The sequence below is a fragment of the Sphaerodactylus townsendi genome, linkage group LG12, assembly GCF_021028975.2.
Source record: "Sphaerodactylus townsendi isolate TG3544 linkage group LG12, MPM_Stown_v2.3, whole genome shotgun sequence".
In the NCBI taxonomy this organism is placed as follows: Eukaryota; Metazoa; Chordata; class Lepidosauria; order Squamata; family Sphaerodactylidae; genus Sphaerodactylus; species Sphaerodactylus townsendi.
The window spans coordinates 38,776,756-38,797,304 of NC_059436.1; the positions used below are offsets into that span (position 1 = coordinate 38,776,756).

At 46.3% G+C, this 20,549-nt stretch overlaps 1 protein-coding gene across 4 annotated transcripts; it reads left to right on the forward strand.

The window, feature by feature from the left end:
- The first annotated feature begins 4,616 nt into the window (after positions 1-4,616).
- Positions 4,617-10,543, forward strand: LOC125441469. Of its 4 annotated transcripts, none has more exons than XM_048512075.1 (3): positions 4,617-4,677; positions 5,507-5,663; positions 8,079-10,543. In XM_048512075.1, exon 3 carries the CDS (start codon positions 8,130-8,132, stop codon positions 9,435-9,437), a length of 1,308 nt encoding a protein of 435 aa, XP_048368032.1. In that variant the 5' UTR covers positions 4,617-4,677; positions 5,507-5,663; positions 8,079-8,129; the 3' UTR covers positions 9,438-10,543. The 4 variants fall into 4 exon arrangements, with proteins under 4 accessions (XP_048368032.1, XP_048368033.1, XP_048368034.1 ...); XM_048512076.1 differs by having other exon boundaries at positions 4,619-4,677; positions 5,546-5,663; XM_048512077.1 differs by lacking the exon at positions 4,617-4,677 and adding an exon at positions 4,903-5,012 and having other exon boundaries at positions 5,546-5,663.
- Positions 10,544-20,549: the final 10,006 nt, after the last annotated feature.

A 20,549-nucleotide genomic window follows, 5' to 3' on the forward strand; every position in this document is an offset into this window, starting at 1 on the left:
AAAACACTTTTTTTCCTTTCTGAAAACATTTTATTTGTGTTGTGCAGAATGGGCCAGAATTTTAGTTTTACTCAAATTCACTGTCATGTTGCATTTTTGTCAGGTCACACATAAAGTAAAATGCCTCTTCCCACAATGCAAAGAAAGTACAGTTAATCTGTTGAATTCTCCACAACAGAATGACCATTAAATTCCGTTTCTTGAAAAGGAAGATTAGACAATTCATGGAAGATAAGGCCACTGACTGCTATTAGGCATGAGGTGTACTCATGATCAGTAGCTGAATACCTTTGAATAACTACTTGGTAGAGACCAAGAGTAGAGGAAGTCATGGCCTCTGTGCCTTATTTGTAAGTCTTCTCAGGGCCTGTGACTGGCCAAGATGCTGAGCTAAATGGACCAGTGGTCCATCCAATCCTGTTCTCATGTTCTTTGTTCTGATGCCTGCTCACTAAGAAGAAGAGCTGGGTTTTTTTAATACCCCATTTTCTCTGCCTTTAAGAAATCTAAAAGTGGCTTACAAACACCTTCCTTTCCCCTCCTCACAGCAGACACCTTGGTGAGGTTGGAGGGGCTGAGAGAGTTCTGAGAGAACTGTGACTGGCCCAAGGTCACCCAGTGACCTCATATAAAAGAGTAGGGAATCAAACCCGGTTCTCCAGATTAGAGTTCACTACGATTAACTATTACACCATACATACCATGGAAGATCATTGGGTGACCTTGGGTCAGTCACTCTCTCTGTCAACATAACCTATCTCACAGAGTGGTTGTTGTTGTGAGGATAAAAATGAAAACCAGGAGAATACTATTGTAAACCACTTTGAATCCCTGCTGGGGAGAGTGGCAGGTTATAAATAAATAAATACACTTCTCAATAGCAAAGTGAATTTTCATGTATACTGGATCATGTCAGATAATTTAGATTTTCTGTGTTTTGCTTCCAGTGAGCGTCAGTTTTGCAGCCCAGATAGTGTCGCTGAAAGTGCTACCGTTGCACTTCCTGCTGCAAAACAAAAAGACCAGAAAATCCATTCTCAGCACTTTTCAAATTCAAGTGGCAAATCTGCCACAAAGCCTGTGCATGTTGTAATCTGCATCGAGCTTTGGCAGAGCTTCATCAATAGGAGAGAAAATTTCTCTGCATGTAGCAAAATGTGCCAATTAACCCCTTTCAGGGTGGGATTTAAATAATGACAGTATCCTCTGAAACGTTGGCAGTGCTGAACAAGTCATGTAATATTACTGAAAACTCTGACTCACAGCACCAGTCATTGCTATACTAGAGCAGAAGGATGTGGAAATTGTTGATCCTTTTCCTGAAAATAAGGAAACCTTTCAGTGCTTTTCCTCAGCTTCTCCCTCAGAAAACAGTTTGTCATAGTCTGTCTCCAGGTTACATTGGCAAAACCTGTATGAAAGGTTCTTGTGGAAACAGACAGGCTTTTAACAGATACTACTGTTGATCCCTACATTCAGATTTCACTAACTTCCGGCAGAACAGTGCAATGATTTATGTTACGGAAGCAAATTCCTTTCCAGAACTGAGATGACACCATTCGGATTTCTCACCAGCGAAGGTACACACATACCTCATTCCTCTCCACCCCCATGATATTCTCTGCCCCTTAACTACATGGCTTACTTGAACACATACCCTCCCATCTATTTTACGGTCATTGAAAGAGTTCATTGCTACAAGCCAGTGTAGTGCTCAAGATACTTCAAAAGCAGCTGGGGAACCATGAGTTCAAATTCTTACTCAACTACTTGGCAACTTGGTACCAGTCAACCTCTTTAAGGGGTTCCGTGAAGACAAAGCAGGGAAATTGAGAACCTTGTACCACGAGCTCCTGGAACCAAGGAAGAAAAAACAGCGTGATAAATAACTACCCACCGCCACTGCCTCAATTTCCTCTACCACGATCGGCTTCATCAACAGTGCTGCTTTCATCAAAAATGAATGGAAAATAAATTCTAGGCAATTTTCACTAGTCACTTGGCTGCGTTATCAGCCATGTCATGCATTGCTCATTTGCATAGTTATTTTAGCAAGGCCGAGATTTTGGAGGAAAATCTGTGTAGGATGGCAGAGTGACCAGAAACAATTAGTTGACTTGAAATTAGTTATCTGATTATCAGGTCGTGGAATTATATGCTTGGGACACAGGTGACTGAAAGAGATTGGGAGATGATCTCCTCCTACCGTGTTTCCACGATAATAAGCCCTACCCCAAAAATAAGCCCTATCATGATTTTTCAGGATTTTGGGAGGAGGCTTAAAATATCAGCCCTACTCCAAAAATAAGCCCTCCCGGTAGTTACAGATCAGGATGGTGTGATCCAGCAGGGTGCTCCCTGCCAATGAGGATGCAGCTTGCATCACACGTGATGGGGAAGCAACGGGGCTGCCGAGAGCCCGCCTTAATGAATTGTATATTTCCCCTAAAATAAGCCCGACCCCGAAAACAAGCCCTAATGCATCTTTTGGTGCAAAAATTAATATAAGACCCTGTCTTATTTTCGGGGAAACACGGTATATATTCTTCTACCTTGACTTTTTCCACTAGATTGACATGATCTGCTGCTATGATAAAGTAATTGATCAGGCTAGCCTTCTTATAACCAAGAAAGTACAATCACATTTTCCATCTGTTCCTTCGTAGCCATTCAGAATTATCAGCCCTGGTTGCATAGAGAAGTCAAACAATTTGGGGCTCTCAGCATTAACTGTCCTGTCTTTTGAAAATCTGTTATACAAGTACGGGGAGATGGTTTCTTCTGGTTCACCACCTAAGCACTTTTTGAATGCTCATCATCCCAGCCAATTCTGAAATTGAGATCACCCACAATGAAGGATTGGAAAGTTAGGAAATCAGTGAGTCAAATCATCGTAGGTTTCCAAGAGGAGAGACCAATAAGACACCAACACTTCTTGGCATTGAGTTGGAGGAATGTAAATTGATGTTCCTATGAGAGCAAAATCAACCGGTTGCATTGAAATAGCTAAGATTAGTTCAGATGAAACTACTACTTCCAATTTGGAGATATTCAGACAATTTAAAGCAGCCTATCCCTCCTCTTGGCCTCCCCTATTCTCCCCATTTTGAGCCTCCCTAGAAAAACTGATATAGCCTGCATTATATAGTTATGCCACTATCGAACCAGGTCTCTTGTAGTAAGATAATGTCAAAAATTGATAAGAAGGAACTGACTTCTGGAAGGAGGCATTTGTCTGCCAGCCAGCTGTATTCCAACTTGCCTTGAAATCAGGGATACTTTACAATTTCTGAGTTCATACTTCCCCACCAACTGTGTTGTTTTAAATCAAGGAATCCGATGTGTGTGGATTTACAATAAGACTATCCAGTTTCTTTCTGTCTGTCTGTCTGTCTGTCTGTCTGTCTGTCTGTCTGTCTGTCTGTCTGTCTGTCTGTCTGTCTGTCTGTCTGTCTGTCTGTCTTGTCATCGCCAACAAGCATTTGCTTAAGGCCATTTTGTTGTAGTCTTGCTCCTCAGGGACCACTTGGGTAAAAATGTCACAGGCAGAGGCATAGCTCCAAGGGAATGGGGGGTGCACGACACACCGGGTGCGCGCCCCTGTGGGGGTGTGGCGAGGGCGTTCCAGGGGCATTCCGGGGGCATGGTGTGGCATTCTGGGGCAGGGCAGGGGTGTTCCGGGAGCATTCCGGGGCGGGGCGGGGGCGGAGGATGCACCAGCGCATTGGGCGCTTTCCCCCCTTGCTACGCCTCTGGTCACAGTGTACCTATCTTGGTTCATAGCAAAAACGTGATGGTTTAGCAGCCCCATGGCGCACAGTGGTAAGCTGCAATACTGCAGTCAAAAGCTCTGCACACAAGGCCTCAGCTTGATCCCAATGGAAGTTAGTTTCAGGGAGCCAGCTCAAGGTTGACGTGGCTTTCTATGCTTCCAGTGAAATGAGTACCTAGACAACTGGGGAAGGCCACAGGAAACCATCCCCCTAAACCAGGGGTAGGGAACCTGCGGCTCTCCAGATGTTCAGGAACTACAATTCCCATCAGCCCCTGTCAGCATGGCCAATTGGCCATGCTGGCAGGGCTGATGGGAATTGTAGTTCCTGAACATCTGGAGAGCCGCAGGTTCCCTACCCCTGCCCTAAACAGTCTGCCTAGTAAACATCAGGATGTGATGTCACCCTCTGTGTCAATAATGATCAGCTGCTTGCTTTCAAAAGACTTTCAAAAGAGCCTTTATCTTTGCCTTTAGTTTTCAAGAAGAACTTGATTTTATTCTGGTTCTTGAAACTTGGTGCTGAAGCAAAACCTTGATAGTTTTTAGCATTGCAAGCCTCTTTTTAGTGTTACAAGACTTCTGTTGACTTCTAAGTATGATTAGGAAAGCTTGCCACCTATCCCTGTAATGCAGTCTGTTTGTAAGTGCCATCCTTCTCTTCTTCCTCCAGGCTCTGTCAGCCCAGGAGAAAAAAGATTCCTGGCAGCAGCCGCCCCTTCAAGGAAGAGCCCCTATGCTCTTTCCATCCTCCTATCTGTTTGAAGGATCGGCTGAGTTCTGCCTGTGAAAACTTGTCTGCCGGGATTCATTAGCCCCAAATAGCTTCACGCATTCCACTACAGTGCTTTTAGTTGCTGGTGTTTATCTGCTTCTGAAGCGAAGTCTTGCTTTCTGGAGAGGAGGTGAGTGGCTGAGAAATTTACCGGGAAGTGTGTCCATTTCAAGATGCTAGTGCACATACAGTACTAGTGCATTAGCTATTAAGTCCCTTTCCAGTACACAAAGGACGGGGAAAGGGTTAAAGTAGTTCTGAGCTGCTCAGCTTCAGGGCAGTGTGAAGCACAGGCTTAATTAGTAGCTCTGCAGGGCTCGGCATCTGCAAGGCAATTGTGCAAAACCAATTATCTGATGTTTCAAAAGCAGCTGGCTCACGGGCTTCTCCTCGCTGAAGTTTCCAAAGTGAGAGGTGTCCAACTTTTGCTGGAAAGCCTGCCTGTTTCTGCAGGAGCTAAATGTGGTGAGTGGGGGGAGGTGGGCTGGCTGTTGTGTCATTTGCACGTTGGCTGTTTAGAATCTGCTTCGCAGAGTTTGGCTTTGACAATTCTGCAGCGCCTTCCAGAACAAAACTCTGGGAAACCCCTGACGTGGGCTGGATGTGTGTGTTACAATAACGGTGTCGCTTTAGTACAATGTCATATGTAGAACTGCCATTTTCTGGCAAAGGCCCTCCCGTTTCTGTGCGTTTAATAGCAGTTTCAAACACAGAGGTCTGTGGATATTCCTGTTTTGTTCTCCGTGCTCTGAAATGCGCCCATTGCTGATATATGCAGATTAAGTCCCTGTTAAAGGTACAGGAGTAAGTTGGGCAATTTTCCCTCTGGGACACTCTCCTCCTCGGATCTGATGGCTTCCCTGCACATACGTTTGTGATCTCCGTATCTGCTTTGTGCAAGAAGATATTCCATAAACTGGCTATAGCATCTGTTTTTTTTCCTCCTGTTCAAACAAAAGAAATGCTGGTCATTCAGCGTTCTCTCTGCTGCCATCTAGATGCATCTTGATGCTTCAGGAGGAGAGTATGACAACTGAATCGGGCTGTTGGGTGTCCACAGGTCTCCACTTTCATCCAATGAAGTCACCTTAGGTCCAGAAGCCAGATATCCTGCAGGTAAGTTGCCAGCCAGGGCTTATAGTTTGAGGCAGGTACAGATAATACTTGAATTAATCTGAGTAAATGTGACAGAACAACACATTTTTGAAAGGGGTCATTATTTAATAACTATTTGTTGACAGATGGCTTGCTTGCCGTGTTCATAGAAATCCAAGAGAATGTCACTTTCTTATGTAATTGACCTCAAAAGGTAGACCAGGGCTGAGTGTATGGATGGTTCTCAGCAGCTGCCAGTAACGATTTAAAATGGGCTGTATCCCGGGATGCAATTGAGCAGGTATAAAAAGTGCTCCTTTTCCTGACACTGGATTCACAGGGGAGGGGAGGACTTAAGCACACCTCAGTGGTTCTCCGAGTGCCACCTGTACAAGCCATCTATTTATTCCCAAGGTGCAGAGAAATATAAAATGGCAAGCAGGTAACCCATGAGACTTGTGTGAGTATGTGTGTGTGGGGTGTGATCTTGCCCTCCCAGTCCCTTATAACACAGCTGTTTCCACCTGTCTGGTTCACACCATGGGGAGGCCTGCTCCTATTTCTCCTTCCACCTGTAGTATTGCCACTCTCTGCTGCTCACTTGCCTGCATCAACCCTGGAGGAAATTTGGCACTATATAATCACTACTTCAAATCCATATTCATTTCATTGGTTAGTTCAGGATGGCACATTGATGCATACACATTCTGCTCCTTAGCTTCCCTGGACCATGATACCCAGATAAAAGCTTCCAAACCTGGTTACTACTATGCTATGTCCTGCATCTTTTTTTGTTTCCTAACAACCCAATCCAGATGTGGGTGAAAGCTCTGCAGCAGCTGGGAATGTCACCGTGAAAGCACTTCTAGGCCACCTCCAAAGGGTTTTGGGTGGCACAGAAAGGAGGCAAAAACAAGAAACCTCCTGCCATCCGAATAGCCCCACTGGAGAAAAAAAGATTTATGCCACACTTTGTGGTGGTGCAAGTTCGCAGCTGGCAAGGGTGGCATTCTCGGGCTGAAATCCCAGAGGAAGCTGACTAAAGTTGGCTCCACTTCCAAGAATGCCTTGGCCCACCCCCTGCTGCGTTGCCGTTCTCTCCTACACCAGTACAGCTTTGGGGCAGTGGGCCCTTCTGGGTTTGGGCACTGCAGAGCAGTACGGCATCCGCCCACTGGCATGTTTGCTCTCTCCACTGGCATTGATGCCCCTGAAACTGGTGGCATGGGCAAATATGCCAGAGTGGAGCCTGCTGTTCTCACAAGCCATTTCAAACAACATCTGGATTTGACTATAAAAGTCTGCACAACCCTTCCCCACCCAACATCACTTCCAGCTGTGTTCTGTGCTTTCTTGAGTTTATCATATATTTGTACCTAATTTTTTGAGGTCTGCTGAGACTTTCTACCTTATCCGAGGTTCACTTACCTTCCAACTGCCTGGGCTGAGATGATGAGGCCTCTTCACACACAACTTTTCCCATACCAGTATATCTGTGGCTGTCCCCACCTGACAATGTAACAAATACCTTTCTTCATATGCCAGAAATGGGGTCTTCCACACAGGGATGGGATTTTGTGGTTTCCTCCAATTCCTTCGAAGTAGCCACCTCCTTCACTAGGCCATTTTCACAACCGGTTCTGCCAAAGTGGCATGAACCTGCTGAATCCCACCACTGGTTATAGCGATTTACCATTACATCGATAATAGGTGCAGCAGGTTTCAATTGTTTAAAAGTAATTTAGTCCCTTCCCTAGCAGAGATACACCCTTTCCTTGTATCTCTATAACCTAGAGCACCTAGAGCAGCCAGCTGGGAAATCCTGAAATTTTGGGGAGTGGAGCTTGGAGAAGAACGAGACTTCAGTAGAATATCATGCCATATAGTCCAACCTCAAAAGCATCCGTTTTCTCCAGGGAAACTGAACTCTCTCATCTGGAGATCAATTGTAAAAACAGGACATCTCCAGACCCCATTTGCAGGTTGACAATCTGACCTATTATCACAATGGTCTATTGATATAATGATGGCGGGGAGGAGGGGGGAATGGCTGCCACCTGAGCAGCAAAATCCAAATTTACCCCTCACACAATGACTTTTCCAGCTTTAGTACAATCTGGTCTGAGAAAGACTGGAGAAAAGTAGGGGAAATTCCTGGAGATGCACAAATGTGTCATGATTCTGTGGAGTAGTACAAAAAAACCCCTACTTCTGAAAGGCATTGAGCTTGGAGCAGAAAGCCCTGGGGAAGACATCGATGTTTTTTCTGATCAGAATTCTGTTTATTATCGATCACACTTTTGTCTTTCTTCCAAAGAGCTCAGGGTTTTCAATCATGAACTTTTTAAAAATAAAAAAGAGTGTATGTAAGACCACCCATAGTGCCGTCAGATTCAATGACATTAAATACTCCATTGTATTTTTTTTCTTTTCCAGTTGCAAAGTAACTGCCAAATATTCTGCCACGAAGCCAACTGCAAGCCTGAGATGTTGTGGAAAAAATCATACCTTGTGGTTGCTGTTTGCATTGCTACCTGCATTTCAATAATGACTCTTTCCTACCTCCAGAGAACAAAACTCTTTTCCATATCCATACCAGCAGCCAAGTTCTGCAGCGGAATTCCTGCCCGTAATACCATCACACCCTTAAAAGGCAACCGAACCTTCATCATTGCTCCATACTTTGACAACAGGAAGAACAAAATGACACGCGTGATTTCAATAGTCCACCACACAGAAGTTAAGGAACTTTACTGCTGGTTCTGCCACCCATCCAAGGGTGAAATATACATCTCCAAGGCTGAAATAAATGTCCACTCTGATAGATTTGACTTCCCTTATGCTGCCACGGACTTGGAATGCCTGGAACCAGAAGACTGGGAACCACGTTATGTGTCAATACATTGGTCTCCTACAGGAGATATTGACCAGCTGCCATTATTTGAAATAAGAAACCGTGATCCTGAAAGTTCCCTTGTGGATTTCACGGTTTGCATCTCTGCTATGTTTGGAGAATACAATAATGTCCTGCAGTTTGTGCAGAGCATGGAGATGTATAAGATCCTTGGAGTGGACAGAGTGGTGATCTACAAGAACAGCTGTAGTCCACTGATGGAAAAAGTGCTGGATTTTTATGTTGCAGAAGGGACTGTTGAGATAATCCCCTGGCCCATTGATTCCTACCTCAGTGTTTCTTCTTATTGGCATCATTCAATGGATCCCAAAGATATTGGCTACTATGGGCAAATCACAGCCTTGAACGACTGTGTCTATCGCAACATGTACAAGAGCAGTTATGTACTGCTGAACGACATGGATGAAATTATTTTACCAGGGAAATACAAAGACTGGAAAACCATGATGCAGAACCTCCAAGGGCAACATCCTGGAACTGGCGTTTTCCTTTTTGAAAACCACATATTCCCTAAAACTGTCTTCACCCCCAGTTATAGATTCAACACTTCTTCTTGGAATGCAGTACCTGGGGTGAACATACTACAGCATGTCCTCCGGGAACCTGATCGTAAGAACATAGTTAATCCTCGGAAGATGATTGTTGATCCAAAGAAAGTGATTCAGACATCGGTCCACTCGGTTCTCCAGGCCGATGGGGTCAGCATATATATTCCAATGGATGTTGCCTTGGTCTATCATTGCCGGACTCCCCTTCAAGAAAATATTTCTAGACACCTTCTAATTAAGGACACAACTCTCTGGAGGTACAGTGTGCCATTAATTGGAAACGTCAGCCAAGTTCTACAACAGATTTCGTGGAATGGAGAAGGATACAGGTGAGGGAGAACAAACAGGTGCCACTGATAGTGGTTGATCAATAAATACAGAGAGTTGCAGCCACTAAGTCAACATGAGGCTTTCCTGGAGGTTCAGAAGAAGAATAACTGAGCATATAGAGTATAGCGGTCACCCACATTTACCAGTTGGCTTAACTGAAGTGAAATGAATGGGTGTGGTTTGATTTTGGGATGCAAAGATGACCAAGATGCAAAGATGACCAAGTCAACTGCAAGAATCCATTTCTTCTATAAATGCTGATCATCATGGTTCTGTGTCTTTCCAGTGTTTGAAGGACTTTTGTAAATAAATGACATGTGTTACTGGGATGAGCAGAACAATCTTTAATAAGTCTTGGCTACTGAAACGCCTGTGCTTTGTAGTGGGCTCAATTGGAAAAATAATCCCATTCACATCTCTCCTTGTGGGCATTTTCTATCCGATTTTAATACGAAGACAGCAAGCTGGATCGACAAAAATATGTGGCACTCACAATGATGACTCTTATTTCTTCTTTCTGTATCAGCATGCATAGTCCGGCTGTGCCTGGTATGGCTAGGTCACATGAACCGGATTATTTTGTTCAACCTGCACACTATTTTACTTCAGAACAATCTGCCAGAGGTTTCACCTATTTTCAGTTGTCTGGTGCACCTTTTAAGAATGTTAATTGTGCTGGCAAATTATGTTCCCTCTGGCAGTGATTGCAGGGGGAAGTGGTACACTAGAGAAACCAATGGAGAGGATAAGGGGAATGGTGAAAAATTGTAGATGGATCAGAGGGAGTAAGAAGCTCCATGTTTGCCTGTAAACGCTTGAGTGTTGGCGTGACAGGAAGCCATGCCAAAACGAAAGGAAGTAGATTTTGGGCATGAGCTGGATTTTTGTGACCCTAAAATTCTTTGTGTAGGTTCAATCTTTTATCACAGGGTTAGATACTTTCTGGTAAAGCACCCAAGGTGATTGTGTGTACTAGAAATTAAACAGCAGTGAGAGCTGTGAAGGGAGGAAATGGTTAATAACTGCTGTGTTTTTGGAAGGCTAACTGGAGAAAAACAAGATAGCACCAATTCATTTTCGGAGAAACTTAATAAAGTATTGTTTCTTGACCTAAATGACAATGGAGAATTTCTATAGCACCTTCTATTGTGTCATTTGAATCACCATTTATATTGTATCTGTGTTTTTCAAAAAAGCAAAATCTGTGAAGTCCAAGGGGTAGTCATTAACATTCAGTGCCACAAATTACTGAAATATTTCACATCGCAGGCTAAATGTTTAACATGAAAAAGCACACGATTTACCTCTTGTGAAAAACAATATAGGTGCCTTTCTGTGATTCTTGGCTACTGCTTGTGGAATATACCCTTAAATTTATTTCTTTGGTGAAATCTAATAGGAAATTTTCTCCAGCAGAGGAAGAAAGTAGTTATAGGATGAAACCTGTAGAAGGGAGTGGTAGGATCCAATTCTGGATGAACCTTTTGGTTTCCATGCTCATTCATGATCACTACAGGGCCTCTGTTGGTCTGATTGGCTTGAAAAAAGGTCTCCAGTCCAGCCTTAAATCCATTACTGCTGCAATTTAGTCTCAAGAGTTAGCTGACACAAGCGGAGACTCACAAGAAGCTTTAGGAGACAGCCATGCCATTCCTCCACCTTTGATTCCTCCCCTCTCTCAACTCCTCTCAGTCTCCCTCTCTCTTTCACTGCCCCACATGTTCTCTTCATTTCTGTCCATCTACTGTTACTCCTTCATTTTTGCCCCCTTGCTCTATCTTTCTGTTTCATTAACACTCTCTCCTCCACAATAGTGGCTGGCTGCCCTTCTACTAGCTATGATGCCTTGGCGGCTTGGTTGGCTACTCCCCTAGCCTTTTCAGCAGCTCCCTGGCAACTTGCCCAGCCACATGGCCTCGTCTGCAGCAGCAGCTTGCCAACTCTCTTTCCCCACCAGTTTTACTACTTTGGCCTCTTTGGCCACAAATTACTGAAATATTTCACATCACAGGCTAAATGTTTAACATGAAAAAGCACACGATTTACCTCTTGTGAAAAACAATATAGGTGCCTTTCTGTAATTTTGTGATTCTGTGATTCTGGGTGGATGCTCCCCCTGCCCTTTCTGGCAGCTCCCTAGTCACTCACCCATTCGCCTGGTCTCTTCTGCAGCAGCTCACCTTCCCCACCCCCCACCCCCAGGCTTCATTACCTGCTACCTGCTCCCCAAGTCTTTTGGGTGGCTCCCTGTTCACTCCCCTAGCCATCAGGCCTATTCCATGGCATCGGTTCACCTGAGCCCCCTGGCAACTTTGCCCCCTCAGTATCTCTGCTGGCTGCTCTGCTGGCCTTTTTGATGTCTCCCTGGCCACTTGCCCGGCTGCACATTCACTTTGTTCCCTCAGCAGCCCACCGTGTTGCTTGCCCAATGGCAGTGGCTACGTGAAGGTATTCAATTAAAAGAGATACTTAGCAGAGATGTGGAAGCAGCATCCAGTGGAAGAAGAGAGCCAGCGATACTTTGAGTTGCTTTACATAAAAGTTAACTAACTTAAAGCGGGTGGGGTTACATGGAATAAAACAAATAAATGCTGTCCTGCTCTGTTGCATATTTACAGTACTAACTATACACACTATATCTTGCTTTATGAAGATGTCAATGAACTCTTCTTACACCGAAACAAAAAAAAAACAAGTTGACTTTATACCTTCTCATGTACGTGCTCTCTAACATGTAAGAAGAAGAAGAGTTTGGATTTTTATCCCCCTTTTTCTCCTGTAAAAAGACTCAAAGGGGCTTAAAATCTCCTTGCCCTTTCCCCCTCACAACAAACACCCTGTGAGGCAGGTGGGGCTGAGAGAGCTCTGAACAACTGTGACTAGCCCAAGGTCACCCAGCTGGCATGTGTTGGAGTGCACAATAAGCCTCCACAGCTCATGTGGCAGAGCAGGGAATCTTTTTACAAAGGTGCTTTTCTTTTAAATGGAAACAAATGGTATGGCAGCGTTCTAAGGCAAAAATCACGTGGCAAAATCACCAATTAGTAACCCCCTCTCGGCACACACAAATAATTAGTAACCTACTCTCGGGAACCTGTGAGAACCTGCTGGATCCCACCTCTGGTTCAAGGTGAAAGAAAAAGAGATTCCACCTAAACATCAGGGGAAACTTCCTGACTGTCAGGGCTGTTCGACTGTGGAATGCACTCCCTCGGAGGGTGGTGGAGTCTCCTTCTTTAGAGGTTTTCACGCAACACGTGATTGGTGTTTGGAATATGCTGCCACAGGAGGTGGGGATGGCCACTAACCTGGATATCTTTAAAAGGGGCTTGGACAGATTTATGAAGTCAATCTCTGGCTACCAATCTTGATCCCCCTTGATCTGAGATTGCAAATGCCTTAGCAGACCAGGTGCTCGGGAGCAGCAAGCAGCAGCAGCAGCAGAAGGCCACAAGGCTCACGCCCTGCAGGTGAGTCTCAAAGGCACCTGGTGGGCCATCAAGTAGTAGCAGAGTGCTGGACTAGATGACTCTGGTCTGATCCAGCAGGCTCTTTCTTATGTTCCATGTTCTTATATTCTTATGCTTCTAAGGCAAAAAATCACGTGGCAAAAATCACTCAATTAGGTAACCCCTCTCAAACACAATAAATAATTAGTAACCTACTCTCGGGAACCTGTGAGAACCTGCTGGATCCCACCTCTGGTTCAAGGTGAAAGAAAAAGAGATTCCACCTAAACATCAGGGGAAACTTCCTGACTGTCAGGGCTGTTCGACTGTGGAATGCACTCCCTCGGAGGGTGGTGGAGTCTCCTTCTTTAGAGGTTTTCACGCAACACGTGATTGGTGTTTGGAATATGCTGCCACAGGAGGTGGGGATGGCCACTAACCTGGATATCTTTAAAAGGGGCTTGGACAGATTTATGAAGTCAATCTCTGGCTACCAATCTTGATCCCCCTTGATCTGAGATTGCAAATGCCTTAGCAGACCAGGTGCTCGGGAGCAGCAGCAGCAGCAGCAGCAGAAGGCCATTGCGTTCACGTCCTGCAGGTGAGCTCCCAAAGGCACCTGGTGGGCCACTGCGAGTAGCAGAGTGCTGGACTAGATGGACTCTGGTCTGATCCAGCAGGCTCTTTCTTATGTTCTTATGTTCTTATATTCTTATGTTCTCACTCACCGTTATCCTTGTAACAGAGGCGTAGCAAGGGGGGAAAGCGCCCAGTGCACTGTGCGACATCCGCCTCGTCCTGCCCCAGAACGCCCCTGCCACGCCACACACCCCGAATACCCCCACCATGCCAAGAAATCCATCTGGGAATTCTTAAAAATTGTTATTTAAATGGACAGGGGAGAACGAATTGGGTCTTACTGATGACCCTTCCAAGAAGCCATTATTGGTTATCAAACCGTAACAAAGGATGGTGGAGGGGGAGAAAAAGAACCGCAGCAATTAAACTGGATCAACTCCAAGGAGGATCAGGGGGCCTTTCCCCACTCCCTTCCATCCCCCCTATGCCGCGCGCTGCTCTCAGCGCGCGGCATCCCAGGTGCTAGCTACCAGAGGCCCCTACCCACCCCCCGCCGCTCTTGTGTGGGTCGCCAAAAGGCTGCTGCTCGAAGAGGCTGCTCGGGATGCCGGGCACGCTAAAGGGGGGCGCGACAGCGCAGTGTTGGGGCGCAAGCTGCGCCAGGTCGCTTCCCTGCCGTGGGGAGGGAGGGAGGAACCCCGCGACTACTCTCCTCTCAAGCAGCGCGGGGCTTCACGGGGTAAGTGGGGAAAGGCCCAGGACAATCGGGGGTGAGAAGGCTATGAGGAGAAACTAAACACCAGCCACATTCAAAAGCCACGAACGGCCACTCCTTGGGCATCCATTACCACTCTGAAAAGTAATAATGTTTCTAAAACACTTTCTACCTGCTTCAGCGCCGTCTTTGAGCTGTGAGGCATTGCGGCTTGAGAAAGGGACCAGGAGCATCACAGCCAAATCACGCATGTGTAGGAGAGAGGCCCAGCAGCAGCAGCAGCCCCCACCACGCCCCCAGAACACCCTCATCGCACCCCCACTTATCTAATAAGAATATCAAGAATAAAACTAAGATGCAAGACATGTTAACCACAAAATGTAGAAAACAAGTTTTAGACTAGGTATGCAGTTGGGGAAGGGGGTGTTAGTTTTTTTTTTAGTGGGTGCTAGAAAAGAACAAAGGTGACCTTTCCAACAGACAGGTGGAAGAGGTAATAAGTGAAAAGCGAAAACAATACCTAGAAAAGCAAAAAACAATACCTAGAAGTAGAACCCAAATATGGTACAAGGAAATATGACTGGATAAATACTCTAGTCTATAAACCCTTGGTCCCTCCTTAGTAGGGGCCAAGGTGAGGGAAAACGCCTACTCATCACAAGGAAATATATGTATGTTGTTTGTGACTGTTAGGTGCACCTCTCTCTGTTAACAGATGCCCGTTGCTTGCAAGAAATGTATTTTAATAATTGGCTGTTTCTTCACCAAGCTTTGCCCAAAGTTCTTTAAAGGGTCTCGAACCTGTGTTTCTAACAGCGGAATGATATTTTAAAAGATTTGTCAAGGTGGAGTAAGCTTCAGTTATTGTAGGGGAGAATTTCTGTAGTTAAGGTGAATGAAATTATCAAGAATGCCCTTTTTGTTTCAAAATACCAGTGTTAACTGACAATACTCCATTTAAACAATGGTAGAAAGATATTGCAAGTTTTGTTTGGCAAGGGAAAGAACCTCGAATCATATACAAACTCTTACAAGATGCCAAGGAAAGAGGCCCAGGTTTGCCTGATTTGAAATTATATGTTGCTGCCTAGTCTGCCTAAAATAATGGGCTATGTTGAGAGACAGAAGATTGCTGGAACTAGAAGGACATGATTTGAGATTGCATGCTATCTGTCGTATGACAAAGCTAAAGTCAATAAGGATTTGAATATTCATCATATTAGGTGTACCATTCTGAAAATATGGGATAGTGAACCTAAATTAAGTTCAAAAACAACTAGGTTAAAGGGACTTAAATGTACATGAGATACTGATGTGTTGTTGGTTCCTGTCACTGGAAAAATGGGCAAAGATGTATAAAAATATTTTGAATGTGTGTTGGAATTGTGAGCGTTATGAAGGGTCTTTCTATCTATTGTCAAAGGCTTTCCTGGCTGCAATCAACTGGCTGTTGTGGGTTTTCCGGGCTGTGGTCTGGCAGTTCTTGTTCATATGCAGGCAAAACCTTTAAGACTTTACATGGCTTGGGACCTTCGTACCTTCAGGACCGTCTTACTCCTCATGTCCCAGCTCGGTCTCTGCGTTCAGCAGAGGCCAATTTGCTGGTTGTCCCTGGCCCCTCTATGATGCGGCTGGCCTCCTGGTGGAACAGCCTCCGTCCATCTGTCCGGGCCCTGCGGGACCTTGGTGAGTTCCACAGGGCCTATAAGACTGAGCTGTTCCGCCGGGCTTTTGGGGAGGTCGGCTGCTGAGGGTGCCCCCGGTCCCCTCCCCTCCTCCCCTTGTTCTCTGTTTATTATGTGGCCCATTTAGGGGGGGACCTTTTGGGGTTCCCCGGGAGGGGGTCGGTTTTAGTTCTCGGATGCTGACTGTATTGCTGTTATTGGTTACAGGGCTTGTATTATATTTGTACTGGTTTTAACTTTCCCCTGTCTGCATATATTTATTTGTACACCACCCTGAGCCCTCCAGGGAAGGACGGTATAAAAATCTAATAAATGAATGAATGAATGAATGAATGAATGAATGAATGAATGAATGAATGAATGAATGAAACGTCTCCTCCCTGTAAGGATCTCAGTCGTTCTTGTTTCCCTTACAGCCAAACCTGGCCTTGACGGAGATTCTTTTGGCCGGGCGTCCGGCCAGGACCTGCACCAACCTTGTGAGAATGCTTATCTCGCTTTTGCATAGTAGAATTCCGTTCTCATGAGAACGGAGCCGGGGGGATGGGTTAGTCAGCATTATAACCTGTTGTTTGAGCGGGGTTGCTCATTCCTGCCATGTCGTGTGTGTGTGCTTTCCAGGATGTCTGAATAAACGGACTTATAATCAAAAAGCCTTTTTATTTCTGCTCTTTGGAATTCCTTACATTATGGCAGGAATCTACCTATATTTTGTCTCTTTGACGTGTTTGGATCTCTGGTGTTCTAACATGCAGAGATTGAGTAATCTTGATCATGTGGAAGGCACGAGTAGCCCCCATAGAGGGTTTCGAGCCTTCCCTTCCAGACTGGCAGATCCGGGGGACGATCCTCGTTTCGCTTTGGTGACTCTCTCCCGACCTCGGTCCAGTTCCGGAAGCCCGCCTCTCTTCCCTTGGGACGCAGCTGCACATGGTTCAGATCGTGGTGGAGATGCATGAGACTTTTGGGGCGCTTATTCATGGATCGAAATTTCGTTGACTGGTTCATTTCCACCCGGGTAAACGCGTGGATTATAAAACCCCAGATGCAGCCAGTCCCTGAGGAGTTTGGACATCTACCAATCATCTGGCGCTGACACCCAAGAACTTTTACTGAAAGGTTCCTGGACAAATACTTCGGCGATATTCCCAAAGATCAGCAGTGGCATAGCACCGGAGCTTGTCCTAAAGTTACAGCGGAAGCAGGGAGAGATGACGGTGGGTTGGATCGATGATCGGAAGAGGGACCCACACCACCTCGGCAGTACCAAACCCGGGAGCTTAACGGTATTTAAATGGGTGAAATCCTTGGAGCAGTTGGAGGCGCGGCGGAAAAACCATCAGAGGAGGAACTGGATCCCGATCCCGGAATCGCTACTCCATGCCCTCGAAAAGAAAAATTGGGACAACGCGGGGTGGGCTATGCCGCGGGACGCTAAACTTGTCTTGGGAGCTGAAAGCCAACTGTGGGAGGAGGAGCGCGAAAGTCTGCAACGGGACCGCGGAAAGTCTGGTAACAGGACCGCGAAAAGCAACGCAAGGAAATCCAAATGGAGCTGGACCGCGGAAAGAGAAGCATTGGCAATAACAGTATCAACAGAATCTAACGATTCATGACAAAGTGCTGGATCAGTCCAAACTGGATTTACAGCGCCAGCACGGTCAAATATCAAAGCCATCCAAACCCAGAATGAACCATTCTAGCCGCTCAACGAGACGAAAGAGCCAAATTGGATCGAGAGAGGGCAGCTTTGCATCGCCGCGACCAAGATGCCTCAGTACTTAAGGAAAGGGAATTATTGAACGGGAGCAACTTCTACGACAGCAACGTGAGACGCTGGTTAGAGCTCCCCAGTTGGTGCTCATACACCTTCACCCGCCAGCATCGGGCGTCTCCCTCCTGCCGGAGGCGCGGCGCCTCGCCGCCCGGTTCCAGCTTTTCAACTTGGGGCACCTCCTCAACCCCCTGCTCCTCCAGCGCTCTTACCCTATCCAGTACAACAACCAGATTGCTGATGCGCAGCAGCAACCCCAACACGCACCTAGAGCAATTGAAAGAGGGTTCTACAGACCCCCCATCCCAGCTCGCTTTGATGGTACCGCGCCCAAACTTCCTTACTTTATTCTGCAACTCGATGCTCATATGCAAGAATTTCATGATCTATATCGCTCTGAACGCTAAAAAATAATGGCAGACATTGGGTCGGTGTTGGATGGGGTAGCCGCCGAGTGGTTTGTTACTCTTTATGAATTTGTGTAATTTTATTACCCGCACGGTAGCCGGCTTCCTCCAAGCTAAGCGCATTCTCCGTTCCAAGATCCCAATGCTGAAAACGATGCCATCTGTACAGTAAAAACCATCCAACAGGGCAGCCGCTCCTTTGCTGATTTTGCCCGCGGAATTACGCAGCGGCCAGTAAACTTCCACCGGACTGGCCCGAAAGCGCATGAAATGCGAGTATTTTTTTCGAAGCAATGGATATTAAACTTCGTGGAAACAGTGATTCTTATTCGGATCCCGCGAACGCTATGGATTGGATCGAAGCTCGGGTTTCAGGTTGCTGGCCCGGCCTTGCTCTATGCCCGCGCTGGAGGTCACGCATGCCCGGAACCAGCCAACATGCCGGGCGCTCGCCGCTAGAAAACCAAGCCCGGCCGTAGATGCCGAGACCATCAGCCGGAACGCCGCCGCCGTTGGGGATTGCGCCTCTATTGGGCGGAGGTCCCGCCACCTGGCTGCCAACTGCCCGGCGAAGCAGAAGCCTCCCCTCCCGGGGGCCCGCGACTACGTCTGCCAAGCCTCCACGCGAAATCCAGCCTGCCAACTCAAGGATCGGGCCCAAAGCCACTTTTGATGAGGATGTCGGCGAGGAAGAAACTGGGCGCTTTAGTCTTTCAGCGGCACCCGTGGATCTTAATCCTTCTCCTGATCCGGTGAGTGAAGGCAGCGTCATTACTATTTTGACTTCCTTTAGCCAACCCCAGTAAACATAATGCCGCATTTTGGCCTCTGCACTTGTGGACTCAGGTTGTTCTGCACTGTCTTTATGAAACCGTTAGTGGTCGAGGGAACTCCTGCTTTAGACCGAAATTCCCTTGGTGAAGCTCATATTCCTTTCACCCAAATGGATCGCAGCCCACTGGGCGGTGAGGGTCCTGCCCGGTTCAAAACCCAACTGGTACTTCTCCGCTGGTAAACGATCATTGGGAAAAGATTAGTTTCTATTCTTGCTCCAGTTGCAAAGCACTCCATTGTATTAGGTATGCCATGGCTACTTTTACACGAACCAACCTTCGTTTGGAAGGAACGAATCCTTCAATTCTCAGGATCCCCCCTGCGGAGATCACATGGATGGGGGGGAAGATCCATCGGTAGGGGAGCGCGAATCAACCATTGTTACAGCTTTCAACGTACTGTCGGCTCCCCATGTAGAAACTTCAAAGGCATGACAAGACCTATCCAGAGATTTCCAGGAACAGGAGCGCGATCAGCTTCCCCCCCATAGAGATACCGATTGCAAGATCCTGCTACAACCCGGAGCCCAATTACCTAAGGGTAGGATCTATCGCATGAGTCCCACCGAGGAAAAGGAGCTCCGCGCCTTCTTAGATAAAAAAATTTAGCCCGCTGATTCATAATGGCGCAGCCAATAAAACACACCCATGCCGCCTCTGTTTTATTTCGTTAAGAAAAAAGACGGTTCGTTAAGACTTTGTACTGATTATCGTGGACTAAATGCTGTTTCCATCTCCAACAAATATCCTTTGCCCTTAATAAAGGACCTCTTGGATGCCCTAGGCAAAGGCCGGATTTTTACCAAATTGGATTTGCGGGAAGCTTATTATCGTGTCCGCATCTCGGAGGGGTACGAACATTTAACAGCATTTAATACAAAATTCGGGCAATATGAATATTTAATAATGCCCTTCGGATTAGCTGGGGCCCCAGGGGCTTTCATGGCCCTCATAAACGAAGTATTACATGATTTATTGTACAAGGGAGTAGTCGTATATTTGGATGATGTTTTGATTTACTCACAGACCCTGGAAGAGCATGAGGCTTTAGTCCGGGAAGTTTTACAACGTTTACTTGATAACTCCCTCTTTGCCAAGTTGTCAAAGTGCTGTTTTCACCAAACCTCCATAGACTACCTGGGCTATCGAATATCCTCTGACGGTCTAGAAATGGACCCGGCTAAAGTGGCCGCAGTGGTTGACTGGCCTGCCCCCACCAATAGAAGGGAATTGCAATCTTTCTTAGGCTTTGCTAACTTCTATCGTGACTTCATTCCCCATTTTGCCAAACTTGCCTTACCGCTCACTGATCTTTTACGCACTAAAGGAAAGGACGCCCAAGCGGCCAAGCCCGGGGCCCCCCTCCCCTGGTCGCAGGAATGCCAATTAGCGTTCCAGCAGCTGAAAACAGCTTTCACAACTGAGCCAATTCTGACACATCCCGACCCTGAGCTTCCTTTCATTGTTCACGTGGATGCTTCGGACAAGGCGCTGGGCGCTGCCCTCTTGCAGAAAAATAAAGACAATAAATTGGTACCGTGTGCTTATTTATCCAAAAAATTTTCTGGTTCCGAACTAAACTGGACTGTCGGAGATAAGGAAACCACTGCCATCAAACTCGTGTTGAGCACTTGGCGCCATTGGTTAGAAGGAGCCAAGCACCCCTTTCAAGT

Coding starts and splice junctions, on each gene's coding strand:
- LOC125441469 (XM_048512075.1), top strand. CDS start 8,130: ATGTTGTGGAAAAAATCATACCTTGTGGTTGCTGTTTGCATTGCTACC.